The following is a 21,048-nucleotide window of genomic DNA, read 5'->3' on the forward strand; positions in this document are numbered from 1 at the left end:
TACACAAATGAACTATTATAAGACAGATAAATGCTTCGAGTCTGGTTCTTTGAGTAGTCTCAGAAACAGCGCTGTCTGTCTCTTGGTCTCTAGTCTGTTTTTGCTGCCTCTCTCTTCTCTTCATGAGGAACTACTTAGCCTTTACCTCCTTCCTGAGGCATTATTACCCAAACTGCCCATGAAAGGTGCGTTCCTGGTCACAGTGTTTTCCCCACCAGACTTACAGCATTCATCCTTGACAAAACATTTTCTGCTGGTAAATTAGTGTCTGGGGTTGCAAGCCCAGATGCAGGGAGCAGCAGCCGTCATTCCTTTTAAATGGCAGAAAGCTGCACACATCAGTCCTAGGGCAGGGTCGTCTCTGAGTTGGCTCTCCTCCGTCACTCATGGGCCACTGTGGAGTGTATTCATCAAAGTGTGCAGTGCAATTGTTAGCTGGCAGTTTAGAAGGGCTGACTTGTTATGAGAGTGATGGCCTGGGCAATCGTTTGCCCCTGGGAACAGGTGCAGGCAGGTTCAAATGAAACACATCCAAATACTAACAGCAAGATTCTTAATCATGTCAATAAAAGGGATGAACAGGTGTCTGGGATTCAGTGCCCAAGCTATGCCTCTTACACTTTTGTAGGTGAAATGCTGTATTTTCCATGAAATCCACAGCATGACATTGTCATCTTTAATAAATGCTATGTATTAGCCAGATGAAATCGCTAACTCTGACATGTCACATACAAAGAGGCATATTTTTGAGTAACACAAAGGAATTTGATTAAAATAAAGGGTCAGAAAGGCCTCCCAAATGGCCTCTGGGAAGCCATGCAGACAAGCAGTGAGATGAGTGTATCTCAGAGTATTTGCCATGTGGCAATATACGTGCCCACCCAGGACTGAAGGGGCCCTTGAGAGAACACTTTGATAATTCCATTATTGAAATGACAAGAGAAAATAGCCTGCCAGTTCAGGTCTGTCTCAGAAACTTTCCAGCATTTGTGAAGTGACTGTTGTGATAGTGCTCATCCCATAACTATTTAAAATATTAAATATGCTGCCTCTATGAAGTTCTCTGTGACTTCTTCAGTCAATATTCTAAGAACATTAATCATGAACATTAATCGGGGACCACGGGAGTAGACAAAGGACTTAGAAGGCATGACTTCAATAGGCCATTTAAAATATTTACAAAACCTCTTCTGATACTGTCTTTGCAAGAAATAGCAAAACAACACACTATCCTGGCTTTCTTAGCATAGTTTTGTGTGCTATTACTTTGTGTGATTTGAGAGACAAAATTTAATACATGGGGAATGCCTGACAACTGGCCTTCTATGGGATAGAGTTTAAGGGCTCAGAGTGAGACCTTGCAAGGCCTAGGGATGGAAAGCAACATTTATAGAAAGGAAAATCTAGGGGTATTCAGAAACTCTTGCTTTTAATTCCCCTTTGTAAAAACAAAACAGGCTGAACAAGAAAACAGAGACAGCAAAAGAATTCAAAAACCCTCTGAGCCATAAAAACTCCAGGAAACAAATTATTTTCACTGGGTCAAAAGGTTGTTTTAATTGTAAGTAGATGGATATGTTCTGACTTTGAAGTTTTACCTTTTCTTCAAAGTACAGATTTTAAAGTTTGGTTATAATTGCAACTGAATTGCAGATCTTTCCAGCTATGTGACTTTGGAATCATTTAAGTTCACTATTTGCAAGTTTGCGTATTGTAAAATGTGGGTAAAAGAGGGGAAAATACTAGCTTTTAAGGTTGTTTAAAGTGAATGGGGTAATTAACCCAACATATTTAGTGTAGACTCAGCACACAGTGGAGTCTTAATATGCAGGAGTCACCACGTGTGCCTCAGCACTGCCAGGTACTGGATGCCTTCCCAGTCAGGGACAGGCAGGCAGCAGCCAGCATCAAAATCTCCATCCCTTTCAGTTATTCAGTAATCATGGCTCACATGATCAAAGCTCTCCCTGCAAGGAAGATACAAGACCCTTCTCTTGGTGAGCACAAAAACTTATTTGTATCAGCTGTTTCTGTGGGTTTCTCCAGCCTGGTCTGAACCCCTTTGCTCATCACTCCTCCCTCTTTGCAACCGGACTCCAGAGTTCAGCTCAGTGTTTAGTTGTGGGTGTCTGCTTCTCCTTCCATCAACTACTGGATGAAGGCTCTAGGATGGCATATAAGGTAGTTATCAATCTCATTATCAGAGAAGGGCATTTAAGGTAGCCTCCCTAGGGAGCAGAAAGGGGATGGGATAGGGAGCCAGTCGGTGGGGGCAGGGGAGGAGGCTAGGGCAGGGGGGGAGGCTAGGAGGTTATATGGGGTTGACATGTAAAACAAGCTTGTTTCTAATTTAAATTTTAAAAAAAGAAAAGAGGAAAAATACTTATTATATTAGGAAAATCCAGAAAAATTGTGGCCTCCAGAAAGTCCAAAGCTCAGTCAACTAGATAGCCAAGGAGTTCATAGAATCTTTGTGAGGACAACCATAGCCTAATAATTTCACACTATTACAACAGACATGAAAACCCAAGTCATCTGTGTTCTGAATTGCTTATACTTATAGCCAAACATACTTTAAATATATTTACAGACAAGTCACTTGGATAATTTCTTTAAAAATACTGACCAGGATGAAACTTTTTTCTGTAAGATAACACCATTTTCTAATATATTATTTGGCTTTGAGTCGTAAAGCACTATAAACTAACTCCATACATATATTCAAAGACAAGACATTCCATTTTACACACATTTAGTGTAAGAAACTTAAAATGTAAAAATCTATAGAAAATATCCATCTCAACATATTAAATACTTAAATGTTTGAGCACTGTAATGAATATGAATGTCAATGTTGTTTGCAAATGTATGGGGTCATCTTCATTCTGCTTTTTTCTAATTGTGTTTTGTTCACTCTTTACCTTGGCTGTCTCTCCTCTCTCTCTCTACTCTCTCTCTCTCTCTCTTTCTCCCCCTGCGTATAAGTGTATGGGGTGAAATAGTTTGAGATATAAGGATGTAAAAACTTTCTAGACAAAACACAGATCACCACAAACCTAATTTGAAAGCAAACAGACTAAGAAATAGGGTGGCTGGCTGGGACTCTTGGGTTAGGCAATTATGCATTTCTGTCTTATTAACACTACATAAAGTCAAGTTTCAAGCACACTGTGACAGACTTCTGCAACCTGCCTTGTTTATCCTCCTCGTCACTGTCCAAGCACACATCATCCTCTCGGCTCTCACTGCCACAGACATCTAGTGCCTTCTCTGAAGAGATTTCAATCTCCTTTTTTGGGCTTGAATTATCTCTTTCTCCTTCAGTGGGTGACTTGGATGTTCCACACATCTGATCTTCAACCTGATCCTCATCTTCAGCTCTCTCATCTTGACTTTCCTCATCTACTTCAAAATCTTCTTCATAGTCTGAAAGAAGAAACTCCACACTGTAACAATGAAAACAGAACCATGGGTGCTCCACCCATTTCACTCTAATGAGAACTCTGGCTCCATTGTCCACTCTTTTCTGGGTCTTTCTTTGCTGCTTTTGCACACAATTATGGAACAGGGAGGACTAATAGTAAATGATGAAAGACTGCATTCAGCTATACACAGCAGCACAAAAAGAAATGAAACCCTAAATGGCAAGGTTGGAAGATAACAGAGGCTCATTTACAAAGGGACACTACTACCCACAGTAGCCAAGATGGAAACTTTATATCAAAGAATAAATTAGAAGTCAATTGAAAATGAAGAAGACAGGATTACAATAATGGAAGTTAATCTGGAGACCTAGTGAGGTCATATTTCATATGAAGATTGATCAAAATATTTGGATATCAATGTAATGAATAGTGAAGCAGGAAAATTCAATTAATCACATCCAAAGGACCTGAGTGATAGTATGTGAATAGCATGTTGAGAACCTAATCGACACTGAGAAAAGATTTAAAGATAATTTTGTAGCTAGGCCAGAATAGGAACCATGTAGAGTGCTCATTCATACAAGGCACAAAACAATTACATCTTCAGATAAAAAACTCTACAAAAATGGAACATCGCTGTCCCAGTCTCAAATTTACTTCATCCCCTACAGGGAGAGAGGAAATTTGTACCAGAAAAAGCAAATTGTCACATCATATAAACTCCAGCTGTCTCTCGTGATTATCATTTTTCACCTTTCATATTTAATTGTTTGCTCTTTATTCCCCACCCAAAACTAAGAATCTCAAAGTGACAGCCTGCCACAGACAGACAGCAAGAGTCTGTCATGCAGAACCAATTAAGCAAGTAAACAATTATCTTCAATCTGAAAGATACAAGAAAATAAAGATTTCCCAATTTTAATGTGTTTTAGTTATTAGAAGATACCCCAGATTTTCCGTGGTGGAGCCTCCTAGCTAATGGCCTTGAGAACTGCCCACCCTAAGCAAATCAAAGAAAGTTAATTTTGAAATGAGTGCCCTATGCATAGAACATGTTTGTGCTATGAGAACAAAAGTGAGGTATAAATTAAGCAAAGCAGGCACACAGAGAAAACATGGGATTTTGCACACCTAAGGGATGTGTCTGTAAAACAGAAGTCATAGAGGAAATGAAAGCGTAAGGAATTTAGTTTATATCTCAACACACAAACAGTAAATAAACAGAAAATAAAGCGATTTGTATTCAAATATGACTGAGCAATTTGCAGGGCGATTTTTGGTATGATTTTACTTTTATTTGTGTGAGTGTGTGTGTGTGTGTGTGTGTGTGTGTGTGAGTGTGTGTATGTGTGAGTGTGAGAGAGTGTGTGAGTGAGTGAGTGTGTGAGAGAGTGTGTGAGTTGTGAGTATGTGTGTGTGTCTGTGAGTATGTGTGTGAGTGTGTGAGTGTGTGTGAGTGTGTGTGAGTGTGTGAGAGTGTGTGAGTGAGTATGTGAGAGAGTGTGTGAGTTGTGAGTATGTGTGTGTGTCTGTGTGTGAGTATGTGTGTGAGTGTGTGAGTGTGTGAGTTGTGAGTGTGTGATTGTGAGTGTGTGTGTGTATGAGTGTGTGTGAGTGTGTGGGTGTGAGTGTGTGAGAGTGTGTGAGTGAGTGTGAGTGTGTAAGAGAGTGTGTGAGTTGTGTGTGTGTGAGTGTGTGAGGGAGTGTGTGAGTTGTGTGTGTGAGTGTGTGTCTGTGTGTGAGTATGTGTGTGTGAGTGTGTGAGTGTGTGTATGTGTGAGTGTGTATGACTGTGAGTGTGTTTGTGTGTGTGTGTGAGTGTGTGTGTATGTGTGAGTGTGTTTGTGTGTGTGTGTGTGTGTGTGTGAGTGTGTGTGTATGTGTGAGTGTGTGAGAGTGTGTGTATGTGTGAGTGTGTGAGAGAGTGTGTGTGTATGTGTGAGTGTGTGTGTGTGTGTGTGTGTGTGTGTGTGTGTGTGTGTGTGTGTGTATCCTGTTCTTGCATGTAGACATCAGGTATCTCAACCTATCACACTCCATCATAAACCCTTCATTCTCTCCATCTTATTCCTTTGAGGCAGGGTGGCTCACTGAACCTGAACCTAAACGCTGGCAACAAACAAATCTCTAGGGATCCTCCTGGCTCCACCCTCCCAAAGTGCTGAGGTTACAAGTGCATATGACTATTCCCAGATTTTTACATGGGTTTTGGGAGGTTGAACTCAGGTTCTTTTGCTTGCAGAGCAAGTTCTCTTACCCAAGGGACCATCTCTCCAACCCCACACATTTATTATTTTGTAGATATTTTCTGCTAGTCACAAGATAAGCAGCAGCCTGACTGAACATGAGTGTATTATAGTGATTCTATCCATAGTAATAAATAGTAGTGAAATACGAGGTTTGGTATATCAGCCAGTCATGTGTCCTATACCCAGATAGAACATGCTTAGCCATGTGACCTCAGGAAATTTAACATCTTTAAGGTCCAGCTTCTTCATTCATGTCATGGCTAGCACAAAGCTGTGGTGCCATTAGAAGCAGCCCTACTGAACCCAGCCTGTGAGCCAATAGGTCATTAGAAACATGATGGATTAGTAGCAACAGCATTGTCACTGAGTAGTGGATGGGGTGGAATTGAACAGGAAAAGCACATGAAAGCATTATCATTTGGGAACAATACATATTACTGGAGGCACCCAATTTAAATCAGAGCAGTACAGTGAATATAATCAGAGCCGATACAGGCATACTTTAAAACGGGGCTAAAAACAGAAGGGACATTCAGGAAAGACAGAGACAGACCTGCATCCCACTTTTGGCAGGCTTTGTTTTCCCTCAAAACATAAGATTCAACTCTGCCCTAGCTCTGTGCTACCCCTGCCATCATGCCTAGGAAAGCCCAGTCCTCTATCAGACATCAGGCTTCCATTTTTCAAGAGCACAAGGCGAGTCACCTTTGTGTCCCTCACTCCTGGCTTAAACAAGAATGAGCCTGTGGCCTATGGCGTGTGTTTGAACATCCTTCTGCTCACAGCTTCTGCTCCTCTCCCAAGTTCTTCTAGAATATTCAGTCCGATTGCTATCTTGTATTCCCACTTAGGAGGAAGAGCACCAGGCAATCAAACACCGCACAATGAGAGATTCTCTGAGAATCTCCTCTAACCTGGCTCGAGCTCCATGGTCAGCCACAGCCAGGCAGATAGCTGTGACTTGCCTTCAGTTCTCGACGGTGCTCATGGAATTGGCAGTTAAAACCCATTAACTCACCAACACAGAAGACGGACCTAAGGTAAAAGGGCAGGGTCCTAACACAGCCATGTTTGTAAAAGAGGAAAACAAGGGGAAAGGGCCTCAGCCCGGCCTCTTCAAGCCTCCTGTCTTAGGCTGGGAAGCAGCTCTCTGTAACCACTGCAGCAACACCGGATGTCTTAAAGTCCTCAGTCTGGGGAAGAGTATAAAGTGGGTGGGATTGTAGAGAAGTGAGGAGGGTGCCAGCATCATAAGTGAAATCCCGGGTGAAATAGCCCCATGATCTCTGTCATCAACAGAGGCCCAGTACTCTGGTTTTGTTCTAAGATTTCTGAAACCCTTGGCAAGCAACATAAGGAAACTGATTCTAAGAGGCCAGACCTTTCAGGGCAAACCCTGGCCTGTGGCTACTGTTCCTCTGAGACAGCCTTCCTGTTCTGTGTGTAAGGAGACATGGATGCCTCTTCCTTATTCCTTAGGAAATAGCACACACAGCCATGTAGTACCTGAGTGCATTGGTACGGAGAAGATGTTTTGATGTTTGAGAGTAGATACACACAGGTATGGGTCTGAGCTCTGTTACAGTGTCTATGCATGAGTGAGATCCATCTTCCATCCTGTAAAGTGGAGACAGGAACAAGCCTTTCACATAGAAGGGGCATGTGAGTGGAGAGAGGGGCAGCTCCTGGGACACCGCCCACTGCTTGGAGGCTGGCAATGTCATCCTGTTACTTCCACTGTGCAGGTGTGTGAGTGTATTTCCATGCATGTTGATATTTGTGTGGGGAGAGGACGAGATAGAGGAGTAAGAGATGAGAAGGAGGAGAAGAGAGTGGAAAAGAAGGGGAGAGGAAGAGGCAGGAGAAGAGAAAAGAGAGAAGCACATGACAGACAGGCTCTGAGACACCGAACTGAATACAAGCTGCTCTCAGGGTGTAACCCCCCAGCACCACATGCTTATAGAGAGTGTACTTACCAACCCTGATGTGGACAGTCATGCTACTCCTACAATTGTGTTCAAAATCTAGATAAATAGACAAAACTCTGTTTGTCCAAATGGTCTCTACAAGAATGAATTCTGATTCTGGACAGAAACCTCCTTATATCCTCCCACCCACAGAAAGGACCTCAACACTTCTGGGACCAGGACACCTCTCAGAAAAAGAACCTGGAACTCCATAGGGAACAGTAAGAGAACCACAGTACGGCCGTCTGCAGATCAGCTAAGCAGCCTCCACAGATGGTTCTCAAAGATTTGGATGGTATCAAAGACGAGTCAACAGCAACAGCAAGGAACTCTGCCCCTCTTTACCATATTTGAAAGTGTTTTCCTGGTCCTCTTCCCAGACTTCTTGTTCTGACTTTCCCTTCCATTCCATTTCCTCTATAGCCGTCCTCACTTCTCTGACTCCTGATTTTATCTCCTCCGCTGAGAAGGTGGCTGAGATGGAGTTCTCCCTCCCCTCCGTCTCGCCCCTCCTCATTGACGCGTTCTCTCTGTCCTTCCTCAGTTTCCCCTGGCTCCTCTTCAGTTGCTCCTCCTTTTTCTCAGAAGTCTTTTCCTTCCTAGGTTTTGTTTGAGATGGTTTCCTGTCAAGGCCCATGGCAATAATGCACCTGTAAGAAATACCAGCAGGAAGGTTTTATTAACCTTTATAGTAGGTTGGCAGAGTCACACACTTTATAGCTCATGTATTCTAAAAGAAAAAAACTATGAGAAATATTCTATTTGTGTGCTCATACGCTGATTTAAAATGAGCCATTTTATTTTAATATGAAAATCTTTTGGGGGGTTTCAAGACAGGGTTTCTCTGTAGCTTTTGGAGGCTGTCCTAGAACTTGCTCTGTAGACCAGGCTGGCCTCAAACTCACAGAAATCCACCTGCCTCTGCCCCTCCCCCAAGTGCTGGGATTAAAGGGGTGCACCACCACCACCAGGCTGAACATATATTCTTAATTTTAACCACAATAACAAAACATTTTAAAACTCATCATTAACTGAGAACTACAGTATCAAATGTTTACAGAAATCACATCTTGAAGCAATTATATATATTTATATATATATGATATAGTAATTTATATATAAGTATATAGGCACATAGGTAGTGGTCCAATGGGTAGAAGATAGATAGATAAATTAGATAGATAGATAGGTAGATAGATAATAGACAGATAGACCAACTGTCCTTAGGTGCTGGAGACATGGCTTAGCAGTACAGAGTTCCTCATGTTCTCATAGAGGACTAGCAGATGCAAGTTTGGTTCCCAGAATATGAGTTGGGTCCCTCATAATCATCCAGCTCCAAGGAATCCAATATCATCTTCTGGCCTCTGAAAAGATGTGCCATACACTTGCATGTATACATACATATACACATAAAGATTAAAGGTTTTAGACAAATATGCAAATAATCAGGAAAAAAGACACTACTGTCTTTGAAATTCATTCTAAGAACATATTAACAACTTGCATTTAAGGTCGTTTCAAAATGTGTGATTAGTGTTGAAGAAACAAAATCAGTCTACTGTTAGTGTTGTTCCCTTTAAGTACTGTGGGAGTCTGTGTATTTCTTTCCACAGAATTTCCGGGATTGATTTTAAGAAGTGTCTTTTGAAGCCCTTCTCTGCAATCTTCCGTGGATTCACTGGTGATAAGCTTTTGTTCATCAAAAATGAAAACAATATATAGAAGTCATTACAAGTCAAATTTGGTGAGCCACCTAGATGTTTTGGATGTATTATCATGAAGATTTCAGTCATAACACAAGTAGTTTGAACACACTGTCACATGTATGTTGACAGCATAAAAACTCCAATACTGATAACACATGGACAGAAATGATTATGATGACAACTGGTCATTGACATTTCCCCTGTCTGTACCCAGCTCTTTGCTATGCATTCAAGGTACAGTATTTTTTTAAAAAAGAATTCTTTTGTGTGATTGTGCGTGGCTTAAATGTGGGTACCTGTACCAATAGGTGCAGGTGCCCACAGAGCACAGAACATATCAGATTCCCTGAATGGAGTACAAGCAGGTGTGACCTTCCCGATATGGGTGCTGGGAACAGAACCCAGGCCCCCCAGAAGAGCAGCAAGTGCTTTTAACCACCAAGTCACCCCTCTAACCTCATAACCAGTTTCTTAAGGGATTCAATACCCAGCATTATAATACATTAAGACTTATCACCATTGTACAAATGGAAAAACTGAGGCAGGAAAGGTCCCATGGTTTCCCAGAGATCACTCCACAAATTAGTGATGGAGCACTGTGTAGGGAGATATCCCAGGCACGTGTAGTGTTGACCACGCCCCCTCCTGTCACCAGCTGAAAAGGAAACTGAGCCACATGCTGGATAAGGGGTATAGTTGGTTATTTATTATGGGAAATTACTCACAAGAGAAGCTGGTAACCCAGGTTAGCCTCTGCAGCCTTCTGAGACCCAAGCAGAACAGAAAGAGAGTGTGTGTCCCTGTCCCCAGTCTTTTATTCCACCCACCTACCATGTACCCGTAACCACGCCCCAAATGGTACCTGGGATATCTCCCTGCAGCACTGTGACTGTCTCTACTCCACTGTACTCTACCCCACCACACCACAGAGTTCTGCTGCCACGTGTGGCCCTACAAGGATGAGTGACAAGCGGATTCCTCTCTGCTGGGCACACCAGGGACCTCACTCACATGTTCCCACTGGGAAGGAGCTGTCACTCATCTCTACAATCACCCCTCTCAAAACCATGAGTGTCCCTCACTCCCTGCCACACAATCTCAGGACTGCATCACCAGTGGTGGTGGTGAGCAGGTCACAGGGGGCCAGAGCACAGTCCAGGCCAATCAATACAAGCAATGCTAAAAACCGGAAACTGCCTTGACCTGAACAAATCCAAGAGCAATTTCTTATGTACTTACCATGTATATATGTGCATGTATGAATGTGTTTATGGTGTGTGTGTGTGTGTGTGTGTGTGTGTGTGTGTGTGTATGTGTATGTGTGTGTACACACACATGCCATGGTATGTTTGTGGAAATCAGAGAAAACCCTCCTCATGTGTTGCTGTGTGCCTTCCATCTATACACCAGGTTAACTCCCTACAACCTGGGGAGCTACCAGTCTGCCAATTCCATCTCACTGTAAAAGGAAAAACATGTGCAGCCTCATCCAACTTGGTGGAGCTTCAGTGCACCACTGAGGTCCTCATACCTGGGCAGCCACTGAAGTATCTCCAAGCACAAGTGCAATTTCCTAAACTCAAGATTTTACTGAATTTTCAGCCATCGTCAGTCTTTGAGTAGCATGGAAATTGCTCTTAATCAATTTCCCCAAAGAAGGAAGAACTGAGTTCTTTCACTAAACACTTCAACCTCTCCCTGTGTGATGACGCTGAGAGGGCTTGCCCTGCATGTAAAGATCAGACGTGAGGGGTTGAGAGCCAAGCATCTCATCCAAATTAAGCATGATAAGGGCTTTTCCCATCACCATGATGTGTTTAGTGCGTGGCTTTCCCCTAGATAAAGACACCACACATCTTCACAGGATTTCCTTATTAGCCCCACCTTCTGTGCAAACATTTCTTCCTTGATCGGTGGCAACGGCAAACCCAGGGCCTGAAGCCTGTGATTCGCTGTTACTTTGAATGTATGTTGTGGCTGCATAAAGGCCTGGAAACCTCCCTATTGAAAGCTCGGGCTTTTATAGCCCATCTGCCAAAGGGAATTGGACAAAGTGAGTAACATCTGCCTCCCCCGTCATTGACTCCCTCTTTAACTTCTGAGTGTAAATTCAAAGTGTTGGTTCTGACTATTGGAGCTCAAATAAATTACTGGAATATTTGAAAACATCTCAAGTGGAGCGGAGTCAAGTAAACAGGACTCTAGACTTGGCCTCCCATCCGTATGCATTTGTACTACCATGAGAGGACGTTTACCTCAACAGTGACAGGGAGACAGCAAAGGAGACTACTTCAGATATTCACATTGCAAGAAGTGATTTTGACACTAATAAAGAAAAGTGTAAGTGATTTACTTACAGCTCTTAGAGAAATAGTTACACTTTTTTTATATTCTTGGAAAGAGCAAGAGAATAAATAGATAGGTCGCATGTTAAAATCATTGAATTACAGAGGGGCTAGAAAAGTCTGAGTGGGAGAGTGGTTCTCAACAGTCAGGCAGTGTTGGTTGTTGGTTCCTAGTCCTTCAAAGAGAGAACTCAGGGCTTAGTGGTCCAGTTTGCAACTATATAACACCTCACAGAGGAATATTTCTGTATGTTGGTTACTTTTCTGTTACTGAAATAGAATCCCCCAGTGAAAATCAACACAGGGGAAGAAGGGGTGGACTTAGCTAACAGTTATAGATGAACAGAGACCAGCATGGCAAGGAGGCACTGCCAGTCAGAAAGCAAAGTCCTCACATTCCAGTCATGCAGGGAACACACAGGGCAAACAGGAAGTGGAGGCAGGATGTAAAACCTCAAAGCCCTCCCCTAGTGTCACAATTCCTTCAGGAAGGCTCCTTTCCCTGAAGGTTCAATTACCATTCCAAACCAACTCCATGTGTTCAAATACAGGAGCCTAGCAGGGGAACATTTCTCATGTAACATCCTGTCTCCACACAGATGACTGGGTGTAAACTCATTTATTTTCCACAGAGTTCAGTGGGAATCTCTCAAATGATTTGCATACAAATAGGGCATCTGAACAGCAAACAGAAGGCTGTCCAGGGGGTGCTAAGCCCATGTGGACATTATGGACCTTTCACTCTCCTAGTCCCAACCTCTCGTGAGAAAAGATTCTTTCTGTTTCATTATGTTTTTTGGTGTGTGTGTTCCATTGGTTTTTGTTGTTTTGTTTTTTCCTTTATCAAGACAGGGTCTCTTTGTGTAACAGCCTGGCTGTCCTAGAACTCACTCTGCAGACCAGGCTGGCCTCGAATTCAGAGAGATCCACCTGCCTCTGCCTCCCAAGTGCTGGGATCAAAGGTGTGCACCATCATGGGCCTGGCAAGAAAGTATTTCTTATTCTAGAAAACAGCAGGACTGGACAGAGCTTCCTAGGAGAGGCCATCACCCAGATTCTAACACCCACTGCACAGCTGTCTCTTCTCTGTTCATCAAGACTGAAAATTCTACTTGAACCCTGGATCCCAGTTTCTCAAATCTACCAAAGGGTTAAACTCTATGAACTTCCCTCTTTATGTATCTTCAAGTTCTTCCATGTATCGGTATTACCTATCAACATAAATTCATGCCACAATATCCCATCTTGAAAACTAAAAAGTCCTTCAAACCCTATGCAGTCCTGGGAACCAAACTGCTGTAGAAATATTATTCTAAATTGTGTTATTTTTGTTTATGCCCCGGAACATTTGTTTAATGCTGCAAAGATGTGTTTGATTAAATACAATTCACCTGCAGTCAAGAGATTGGGCCAGCAACTAGCTGACAGGAAGTAGCAGGGTGGAGCCAGGTGGAGAAGGGTTTTAAGGAGGGCGAGGAGGTCTTGAGGGCTTCTGAAGACACTGGAGAAGGAGGTGAGCTACTTGCTATTCACCCTCTCTTAGGAAGAGAATTTCCACCTCAGCCTCTGAATCTTGAGTTCTTTAGAGGGACAGAGATTTAGATAAGTTCCCTTCACAGAGTTGGCGCATGAGGGAAGAGAATTCCTTCAGGCTGTGGCTCTTGCGGCTGACAGCAGCAGAGTTGCAGTGGCTGACTCAGGCAGCCATGGCTTAAAAGGCAGCAACCGTTTGAAAAGAGGACAACACCATACAGTTACCACATTTTAAAGGAGGATTCCCTGCAGAAAAAGTTTTCTATAATGTGATTTCACTAGTTGCCCTGTGAGGCCACTGTGACCCAGCTCCCCACCCTGCCACCCTACTTGCATAACTTGTCTCAAGACCACCAATAAGCATCCCCAAGTTGATGGCCAGGCTCCTGTGGGATGGGTAGCTTAGACTGTCAACCCGAGGGGATTAAGCATCTGTAGTATCAGTGAGACTCACCTTCGTGTACATGTAAGGACTTTTCCAAAGAGAATTAACTGAGTGGAGGGAAAGACTTGGAAATAGGCAGGACCATGCCACAGGCTAGGGTCTGATTAGCACTGTAGTCCATCTCTCTGAATCCTGGCTACGGATACCTCTGCACACTCCTGTTGCTGTATGTCCCTGACCATAATGACCTTCACCTCACATCCTGGGCCAAACTAAAACCCTTCCTCCCTCCAGCTCTTGTCAGATATTTGTAGGAGAAACTGCAGCCAACCTACCCAAGCCACAGGTACCCAGGCCAGCCTACATGAGCATCGGAGGCAGGCACTTCCTCCCTGAGCCAAGCTTCCCTCTATGCCCAGAGACTGCTGACAAAGAGACACCTGACCCAGAAACACCAATGAGGAAAGGACAACACAGCAGAGTCAGCCTCCTGAGCCAATAGGAGCTTGGTGGGGGTATAAAGGCAGGTCTAGCTTTTTTAATAAACAAGTCTGCAGCATGCTCTGCTACTCACTGACTCCTGGTGCCTAAATCATTGGTGCGTCGTCTTCTCACCCCCTCCCCCAAGGGGTGTCCGAGCAGGGTCACCGGCAACAGACAGCAGTGTGAAAAGTTGGCACACCTGTCTTCATTGTACTAACATGCAACCTGTCCACGCCTTTGACTCCATTAGCCACTGCCTTATTCTTCAACCATTTTATTTCCAAGATAATCCTCCCTTGGGGTTCACTTTCAAAAAGTGACTTTCCCCTTCTCCCTGGGACAAAGCTCACTTGTCACGAGTCCTCTTGATCTTAAGAGCCCGTTCCATCCCATGACTCTACTGCCACCACTGTAAAGCTATTCTCAACTCTGCTCTCTCCCCGCACTTCAGGTTTGGTACCCAGCTGGCTACTCATCAATACTGACATTTGCATTGTCTCACAGAAGTCTAAAACCCCTTTCTTCCACCTGTCCAATTGCATCTTCCACAACTGATCTTGAGTACACACTAAGTGCACATATTTCCAGTCGCTCAGAACAAACCCCTGTTCTTTATTTTTGTGTTTGTCTTTTGGTTTGGGTGTGAGAAGGGGGTCCAGCACCAAGTGAACATGGGTTGTGTGAACAGAGCAGGACTTGGGGTGTCCATCTCTGTCCTTCTTGAGACAAGGTATCTCGATGAACTGCAGGCTCATGTTTTGGAGGCTAGCTGGCCTTCAGAGTCTTGGGATCTGCTTGTCTCTGCCTCCTAACACTGGCATTACAGATGCATGTCCATGTTTGAATTTTGTGTAGGCATTGGGGATCTGAACTCAGGTCATCATGCTTGCACAGCAGGTGCTCTTACCCACTGGGCCATCTCTTTGGGCCTTAGAACAAACATGTTGGAGTCATCTTTGACTCTATTTTCAAATGTATGCCTGGGCCCAGCTGTGAGTAAGCCTTATAAACTCTACTGTCAAAGCATACAGCAAAGTAAATCCCTTCAGTTCTTCCTGCCATTCCCGGCTTCCTGGACCACAGCAGCTTCGACTCTTCTTCTTGATCTTGTCAAGTCTTCCCTTAGAAGCCATCATGGGATCATAACAGAGCCTCACCCAACACCTGCTTTACAGACTCTAACTTCAGAGTCAAAGCCAAAGGCCGTGGAAGGACTCCGGGACTTCTGGGGACTCATCCCCACTGCCTGTCTAGCCTCTCCTAACATTATGTCATTCATTAATTTGCTCTGATCACACACATTGAACACACCAAGAACACTGCTTCCTCTGCCCTCCCCATAGGCCTTCTAGCTGAAAAGCTGGCTTCTGCCCAAGGAAGTCATAGGGTTGCTTCTTGATAATGTCACATTGGATGGGCAGCCTTCCCCAACCTGGTACTGCTCCTCCAGTAAATCTCATGCCTTGGTTTTTTCCCTCTTTTGTGATTATTTTTATGAGACCTGTATTGATCAGATTACTAGTATCTTGTTTCCCCAGTGTCATTGTTTCATGAATGTATGATGCTTAGGCGATTCTTCAGGAATATTTTGAGGAAAAAGCAAACAAAAAGAAGCCTCTAAGTATGAGTCCAGACTCAGACAGGCTGCCCTGCATAAAAGGTGATATAAAAGAGCAGTCATTACACCTAATATCTAAACCAGGGCAAGGAGATAAAATTAGGTAACCTAGGAGTGTGGACATTTTTCCAGCTGGTATAGCCTGCAGTATTCAGACACACAGGCAGATGACTGCATACCATATAGGTGTGTGGGGGAAGGGGTAGCCTCGGGCCTTTAACAAGAAAGAAATGAAGAAAAGTGGAATTTAAGTCACTGTGAGGTAAAAGAGAGATGAGAATACAGAATTTAAAATGCCACAGCCTTTATCTCCTCTATATAACACATCTGGAGAACTGGTTTATGTTTTATAATTTCAATCAAACATCCATGGCTGTAGTCCACACCCTTCAACTAGGGCTTTTTAAGAACTGTGCAGAGTAGAGCATCACTGAAGGGAGACATGGCAAAGTGGCCGGTCACTCTAGCAAAAGGCATGCTGATGGGGGAGGTTCTTCTGTGTATGTTTATCTTATTGGTTGTTGAATAAAGCACTTTTGGCAAATAGGGAAGCAAGATAGGCAGGACTAGGAGTCGAAGAGGATTCTTGAAAATGTAGTAAAGAGAAGTCTTGTGATCCAGGCAGGAAGTGACATAGCCGGCTGACTCAGAATATAAGCAGGGACAAGCAGGAAATCTCTCTCTTCTTCCTCCTCTCTTCTCTGTGGGGCTGTCATGTGATCGCCCAGCAAGAGAAGATGCATGCCACAGGCGACCTCAGTAAAATAAGTCTTTATAAACTATATAGATTAATAGTTATGGCTGATAATTAAGACCGATCTAACAGATAAGAAATCTTAGTCATTGGCCAGCAACATTGTATCTAATATAAGACTCTGTGTGTTATTTTGGGCACCCATGTGGCAGCGGGGCTCAGGTGTCTGGCAGAAAGTTATCCTTACAGGTGTGTGTGTCCATACCTGTAGCATGGAGATGCCTTCTCCACGCTCACAAACCCAAAGTAGCCTCTCTTGCCTCCGAGCCTGGAGCTCCTGCGGTGCTTGTACTCGCAGCAGGAACTGAGCCTGTTCACCTGAATCCCATTCAGAAAGAAGGTGAGGCTGAAAGGGAAGCCATGGTGCCGTTTGGAGATGAACTGAAAGATGTCTGGAAAGCAAGAACACGCATTTCTGAGAGCACCCGCCTTCATGTTGATGCCTTATAATTCAGTTTTCTTTTTTAAAGATATATATTATGCTACAGAACATACATTGTATCTGAGGACTTCTTTTCAGTACTAGTGTGAAACCAGGACCCCACATGAGCTGGACCCATCTCTGTGCTGCCAAGCTCAGTTGGTCAAAAGCTTCACTCTGAGCAGGTGAGCCCTACCTGGATCCCAGAGACTGTTGTCTCTCAAAAGCCAAGGGTGGGGCTCATGCTTATTAACCCAGCATTGGGGAGGCAGAGACAGGTGCATCCTGGAGCCAGTTTAGCTTACTTGGTGAGCTTCAGGGCAGTGAGAGACTCTGCCTCCAAGAAAGCAAGGTGGGTGGCACCAGAGGAATGACACCAAGGTTGTCTTCCAGCCTCCACACACATCCACACATGCTTGAGAGCCCGCACACACACACACACACACACACACACACACACACACACACACACACACACACACACACACACACACACACACCACACACACACACACACACACACACACACACACACACACACACACACACACACACACACACACACACACACACACACACACACACACACACACACACACACACACACACACACACACACACACACACACACACACACACACACACACACACACACACACACACACACACACACACACACACACTCACACACACACACACACACACACACACACACACACACACACACACACACACACACACACACACACACACACACACCACAGATCTTCACATAACAAGTATTACACTTTAACTGTGGCATTAAACACTCTAATCATGGTGCATATATTAGTGAGAATTATTTCAACTCCACTCTACAGTTACTTCTGTTTGCATTTGAGATTCTTTTTCTCTCTACTTCTTAAAGCGCCCCACCAAGAAGTTAAGAGTTGATGTTTATGGTGCAGTTTTAATCACTCAAATCTTTTCTGTTCTCTGTAACACGGCCCCACCCAAGAAATACTCTACACCAATGACCCAGAATCCTGCTGCACATGTCACTTCCAGGGGGCCCTTCAACGGGTTCCCCCTTTCTGCCATGCATGTGTTACCTAACACAGTTCCCATTACAATCTGTTAAAACATGGCTATGCTGGAAGGTTTTTAAACTTTAATGTGCAGTGGAACCACTTGAGGGCCGTAATAAGAGACAGACTGCCAATCCTTTCCATAGAGTCTCTCACTCAAAAGGGTTGCAGCAGAGCTGAGGACAAATTCTGATTTTTTTTAATGGCATTTCCACCAAGCTTCTGGGTGCTATTGCTCGGGCCCCACATCTTGGAACCCCAGTTTGGGTACCCTGCTGTGTTGTGTATTTCTTAAACTTGTGATGGCAAGGCTAGAGTGCTCATCTTGGTTCCTTCGGATCCAACCACAGTAGCAAAGGAGGCCCCAAATCATCAATTTGTGAGTCATTATTTTAGCCTCTTTCCTGTTTGGTTATTCAAAGTGTCTGTCTGTTATTCAATGCTACTGTGAGCCTTGGAAACCTCCTAAATCAAATGCAATGTGTCTTAAAAAATTAGACCAAGGAAAGTCCCATCCTCTACACCTTAGTGTTCACAATGAGAATTTAAACTAAGGAGATGGTAAGCATCTGAAAAAGCTAAGAGACAATGGCCTTGAAAGTGTACCAGCGTTACAATTACAAAACTAAAAAATAAAGTGTACCAGTGTTCATGGTAAGCACATATGAAATCAGAGACTAGGAAGGCAGTTTAAACTCTTTACAGGCTGAACCCTATCCACATCCCACAATCCCTTGTGATCAGATGGTTCCTTAGAACTTCCTCAGTACCCAGCAGGAGAAGGTTCACTCAAGAGACCCGGAGAAGAGCTGGATAGGTAGCACAGCAGTCAAGACTGCTGCCATTTCAGAGGACCAGATTCAGGGTTCACATCAATCAGATGGCTCATAACTATCTGTAACTCCAGCTCCGGGGTATCCAACACCCTCTGGCCTCACTCAGCACCTCCACACATGTGGACATATACACATAAAATAAAAATAAAACAAATACTTAAGGGGAAATTTAGGGAAAGGACACAGTGACTCAAGTGCCAAACATGACAGTCACCAACCGTGCCTCTTCCACCCTGATACTCATGATTTGATTATTTCATCATTTCCAAACTTAACAAGATTTTGTGTCCTCTGCCTTTATCTCTGTTTGTTTTATAATTTTGTATCCCAACATATTTTGACTTTTCCCATCCCTGACTTGATGGCTTCTTCATGGAGTAGTCGGAGAAATACAGGCCACAGAGCATGGAGTTTGAGTCCTAGTCCCCGTCCTTCACTGATGAACTTGGAGATGACAGGGATGGGATAGGGTTCCATGTCATAGTATGTGAAATTAGAAAGAGCATTACAGTGTTTGCAAAGCCTGGATGCTTGCTTTTCACCGATGATAGGTACTACTGAAGTGTTAAAGGAAAGAAGACACTAAGTATGGATGGATAGATAAATAGATGATAGACACACAGATTGACACACTTGTGTGTGTAGAAGTCTATTCAGCAACAGAGAAACAATGCACTGGATTATGATAAAGTAAGGGCCTCTTTCAAACCCTCTTTCCTTAAAAATATGTCTTTGGAAATAAGCCGACAACTAAAGTGGACAGCATATAATTTGTGTAAAAGGCAGACTTCACGAGAAAACAGAAAGAACCTACAGCCTTCTTCATGGGGTTTCTCTCACCCCATACTGCTGCCAGATCACCAAGGCTCTAAGTGGGTAGAGAATGGTGAAACACCCAGAAGCTTCAGGTCCATGGAGCCTGACATCATTTGGTGCAGGAGACAACCAACCCTTGGCTTATGATATTTCCACTAATAAGTAGCTATCTCCAAGAAGCTCACACAGAAGGTCAGAGGTTCCCCAAGACTAGAGCCTTAATTAATGAAAGCAACAGGCCAGACCTTAACCTATGTTTTAAGGAAGCAGCCTGGGTCAGAGTAGACATGACCTATTTCATGAATTCCAGTCTACATGCATTTTCACCTAGGCACAGACCAAACAAGCAAGTCTGGTGGGAACCAGAGCTGGGGCAAGAAAACTCTCCAGGCATGGATGTTTCTCTGGACTCACTGGAGTTCAGAATCACTCAGAAATTCCAGGTGACTCTGTTCAGGCACTGTTTATATCTCAGAGATATCATTCATGAAGACTTAAGGGGGAAGCATTCTTGCTGTTGGTTTTCCCTACATCTGACACCTGATGTTCTCACAAAAAAAGTACACATACAAAAGGGAAATGAGACAAAGCCAGAGGCAGACAATGCAGTGACAATGTTGTCACCAGCAGAGGCCTGGGTTCCCCAGAGAGTCAGAATTGGACAGATTTCAAGGAAGGCTTCTGTCCTAGAGCTCTGCAATAAGCCCAACCTGGCATCATCTTCATTACTTTGGGTTTCAGGCCTCCAGACTTAGAAGATAAACGTTCATTGTTTACACCATCCTTAAAAAGACACCCAGGAGACTAATACTACACAAATGCATCAACTGGCAGAGGGTGTGGGCCTGTGCCGAGTCACGGACGAGCGCTAGCCTGTGAAGTCAGACCCCAGCCTGAGAACTGGAAACTTTGAAAGCTGCATCTCAGTTCTAGGAGTGAGACTTCACACTGACTCCAAAACACAATACAGAAAAGTTAGAACAGGAAGTTGTTCCTACCCAGAGGCAAAGGGCAACCAAAACCATCCTAGCAAACTAGTGAAAAGAAATGATATGTGGACTCATCTCAGTTGTCATCCTGACAACATCTGGAATCAACTAAAATCAACCAGCTGAGAACTCCTGTGAGCAACTTTTTAAATCAGATAATCTGAAGCAGAAAGACTCAGCCTCTATCTGGAGAGCACCTTCTGGTGGCAGCCCTGATCAAAGGGCATGGAAGAAGGAAGCTTTGCTTGGTGCCTGCTTGGCCTCCCTCTTGCCAGCAAGTCTACCTAGGCTGGGGATGGGTCATCAATCCCTTCACTGGTGTTAAAGACGCCTTCTTCTTCAGGTTCCCCACTTAGATTGAAGACCAGCAGCTTCCCAGGGTCCTCTAGGGCGTCAGTGCCAGACTGGGATTGCTGAGACATCCATTCTCACGGACTTCTAGACTTTTAGC

At 43.9% G+C, this 21,048-nt stretch overlaps 1 protein-coding gene across 1 annotated transcript in view; it reads right to left on the bottom strand.

Annotated features, from left to right (window-relative positions):
- The window catches only part of Erich3 (glutamate rich 3), a 118,919-nt gene that overhangs the window by 24,816 nt on the left and 73,055 nt on the right, over positions 1-21,048 (bottom strand). The window contains exons 13-15 of the mRNA XM_035450651.1: positions 16,674-16,860; positions 7,987-8,291; positions 3,193-3,426 (exon numbers count right to left, since the gene is read on the bottom strand). Coding sequence (XP_035306542.1) covers positions 3,193-3,426; positions 7,987-8,291; positions 16,674-16,860 — 726 coding nt within the window. The remainder of the gene's footprint in view (positions 1-3,192; positions 3,427-7,986; positions 8,292-16,673; positions 16,861-21,048) is intronic.

This window comes from Cricetulus griseus (genome assembly GCF_003668045.3).
Source record: "Cricetulus griseus strain 17A/GY chromosome 1 unlocalized genomic scaffold, alternate assembly CriGri-PICRH-1.0 chr1_0, whole genome shotgun sequence".
Taxonomy (NCBI): domain Eukaryota; kingdom Metazoa; phylum Chordata; class Mammalia; order Rodentia; family Cricetidae; genus Cricetulus; species Cricetulus griseus.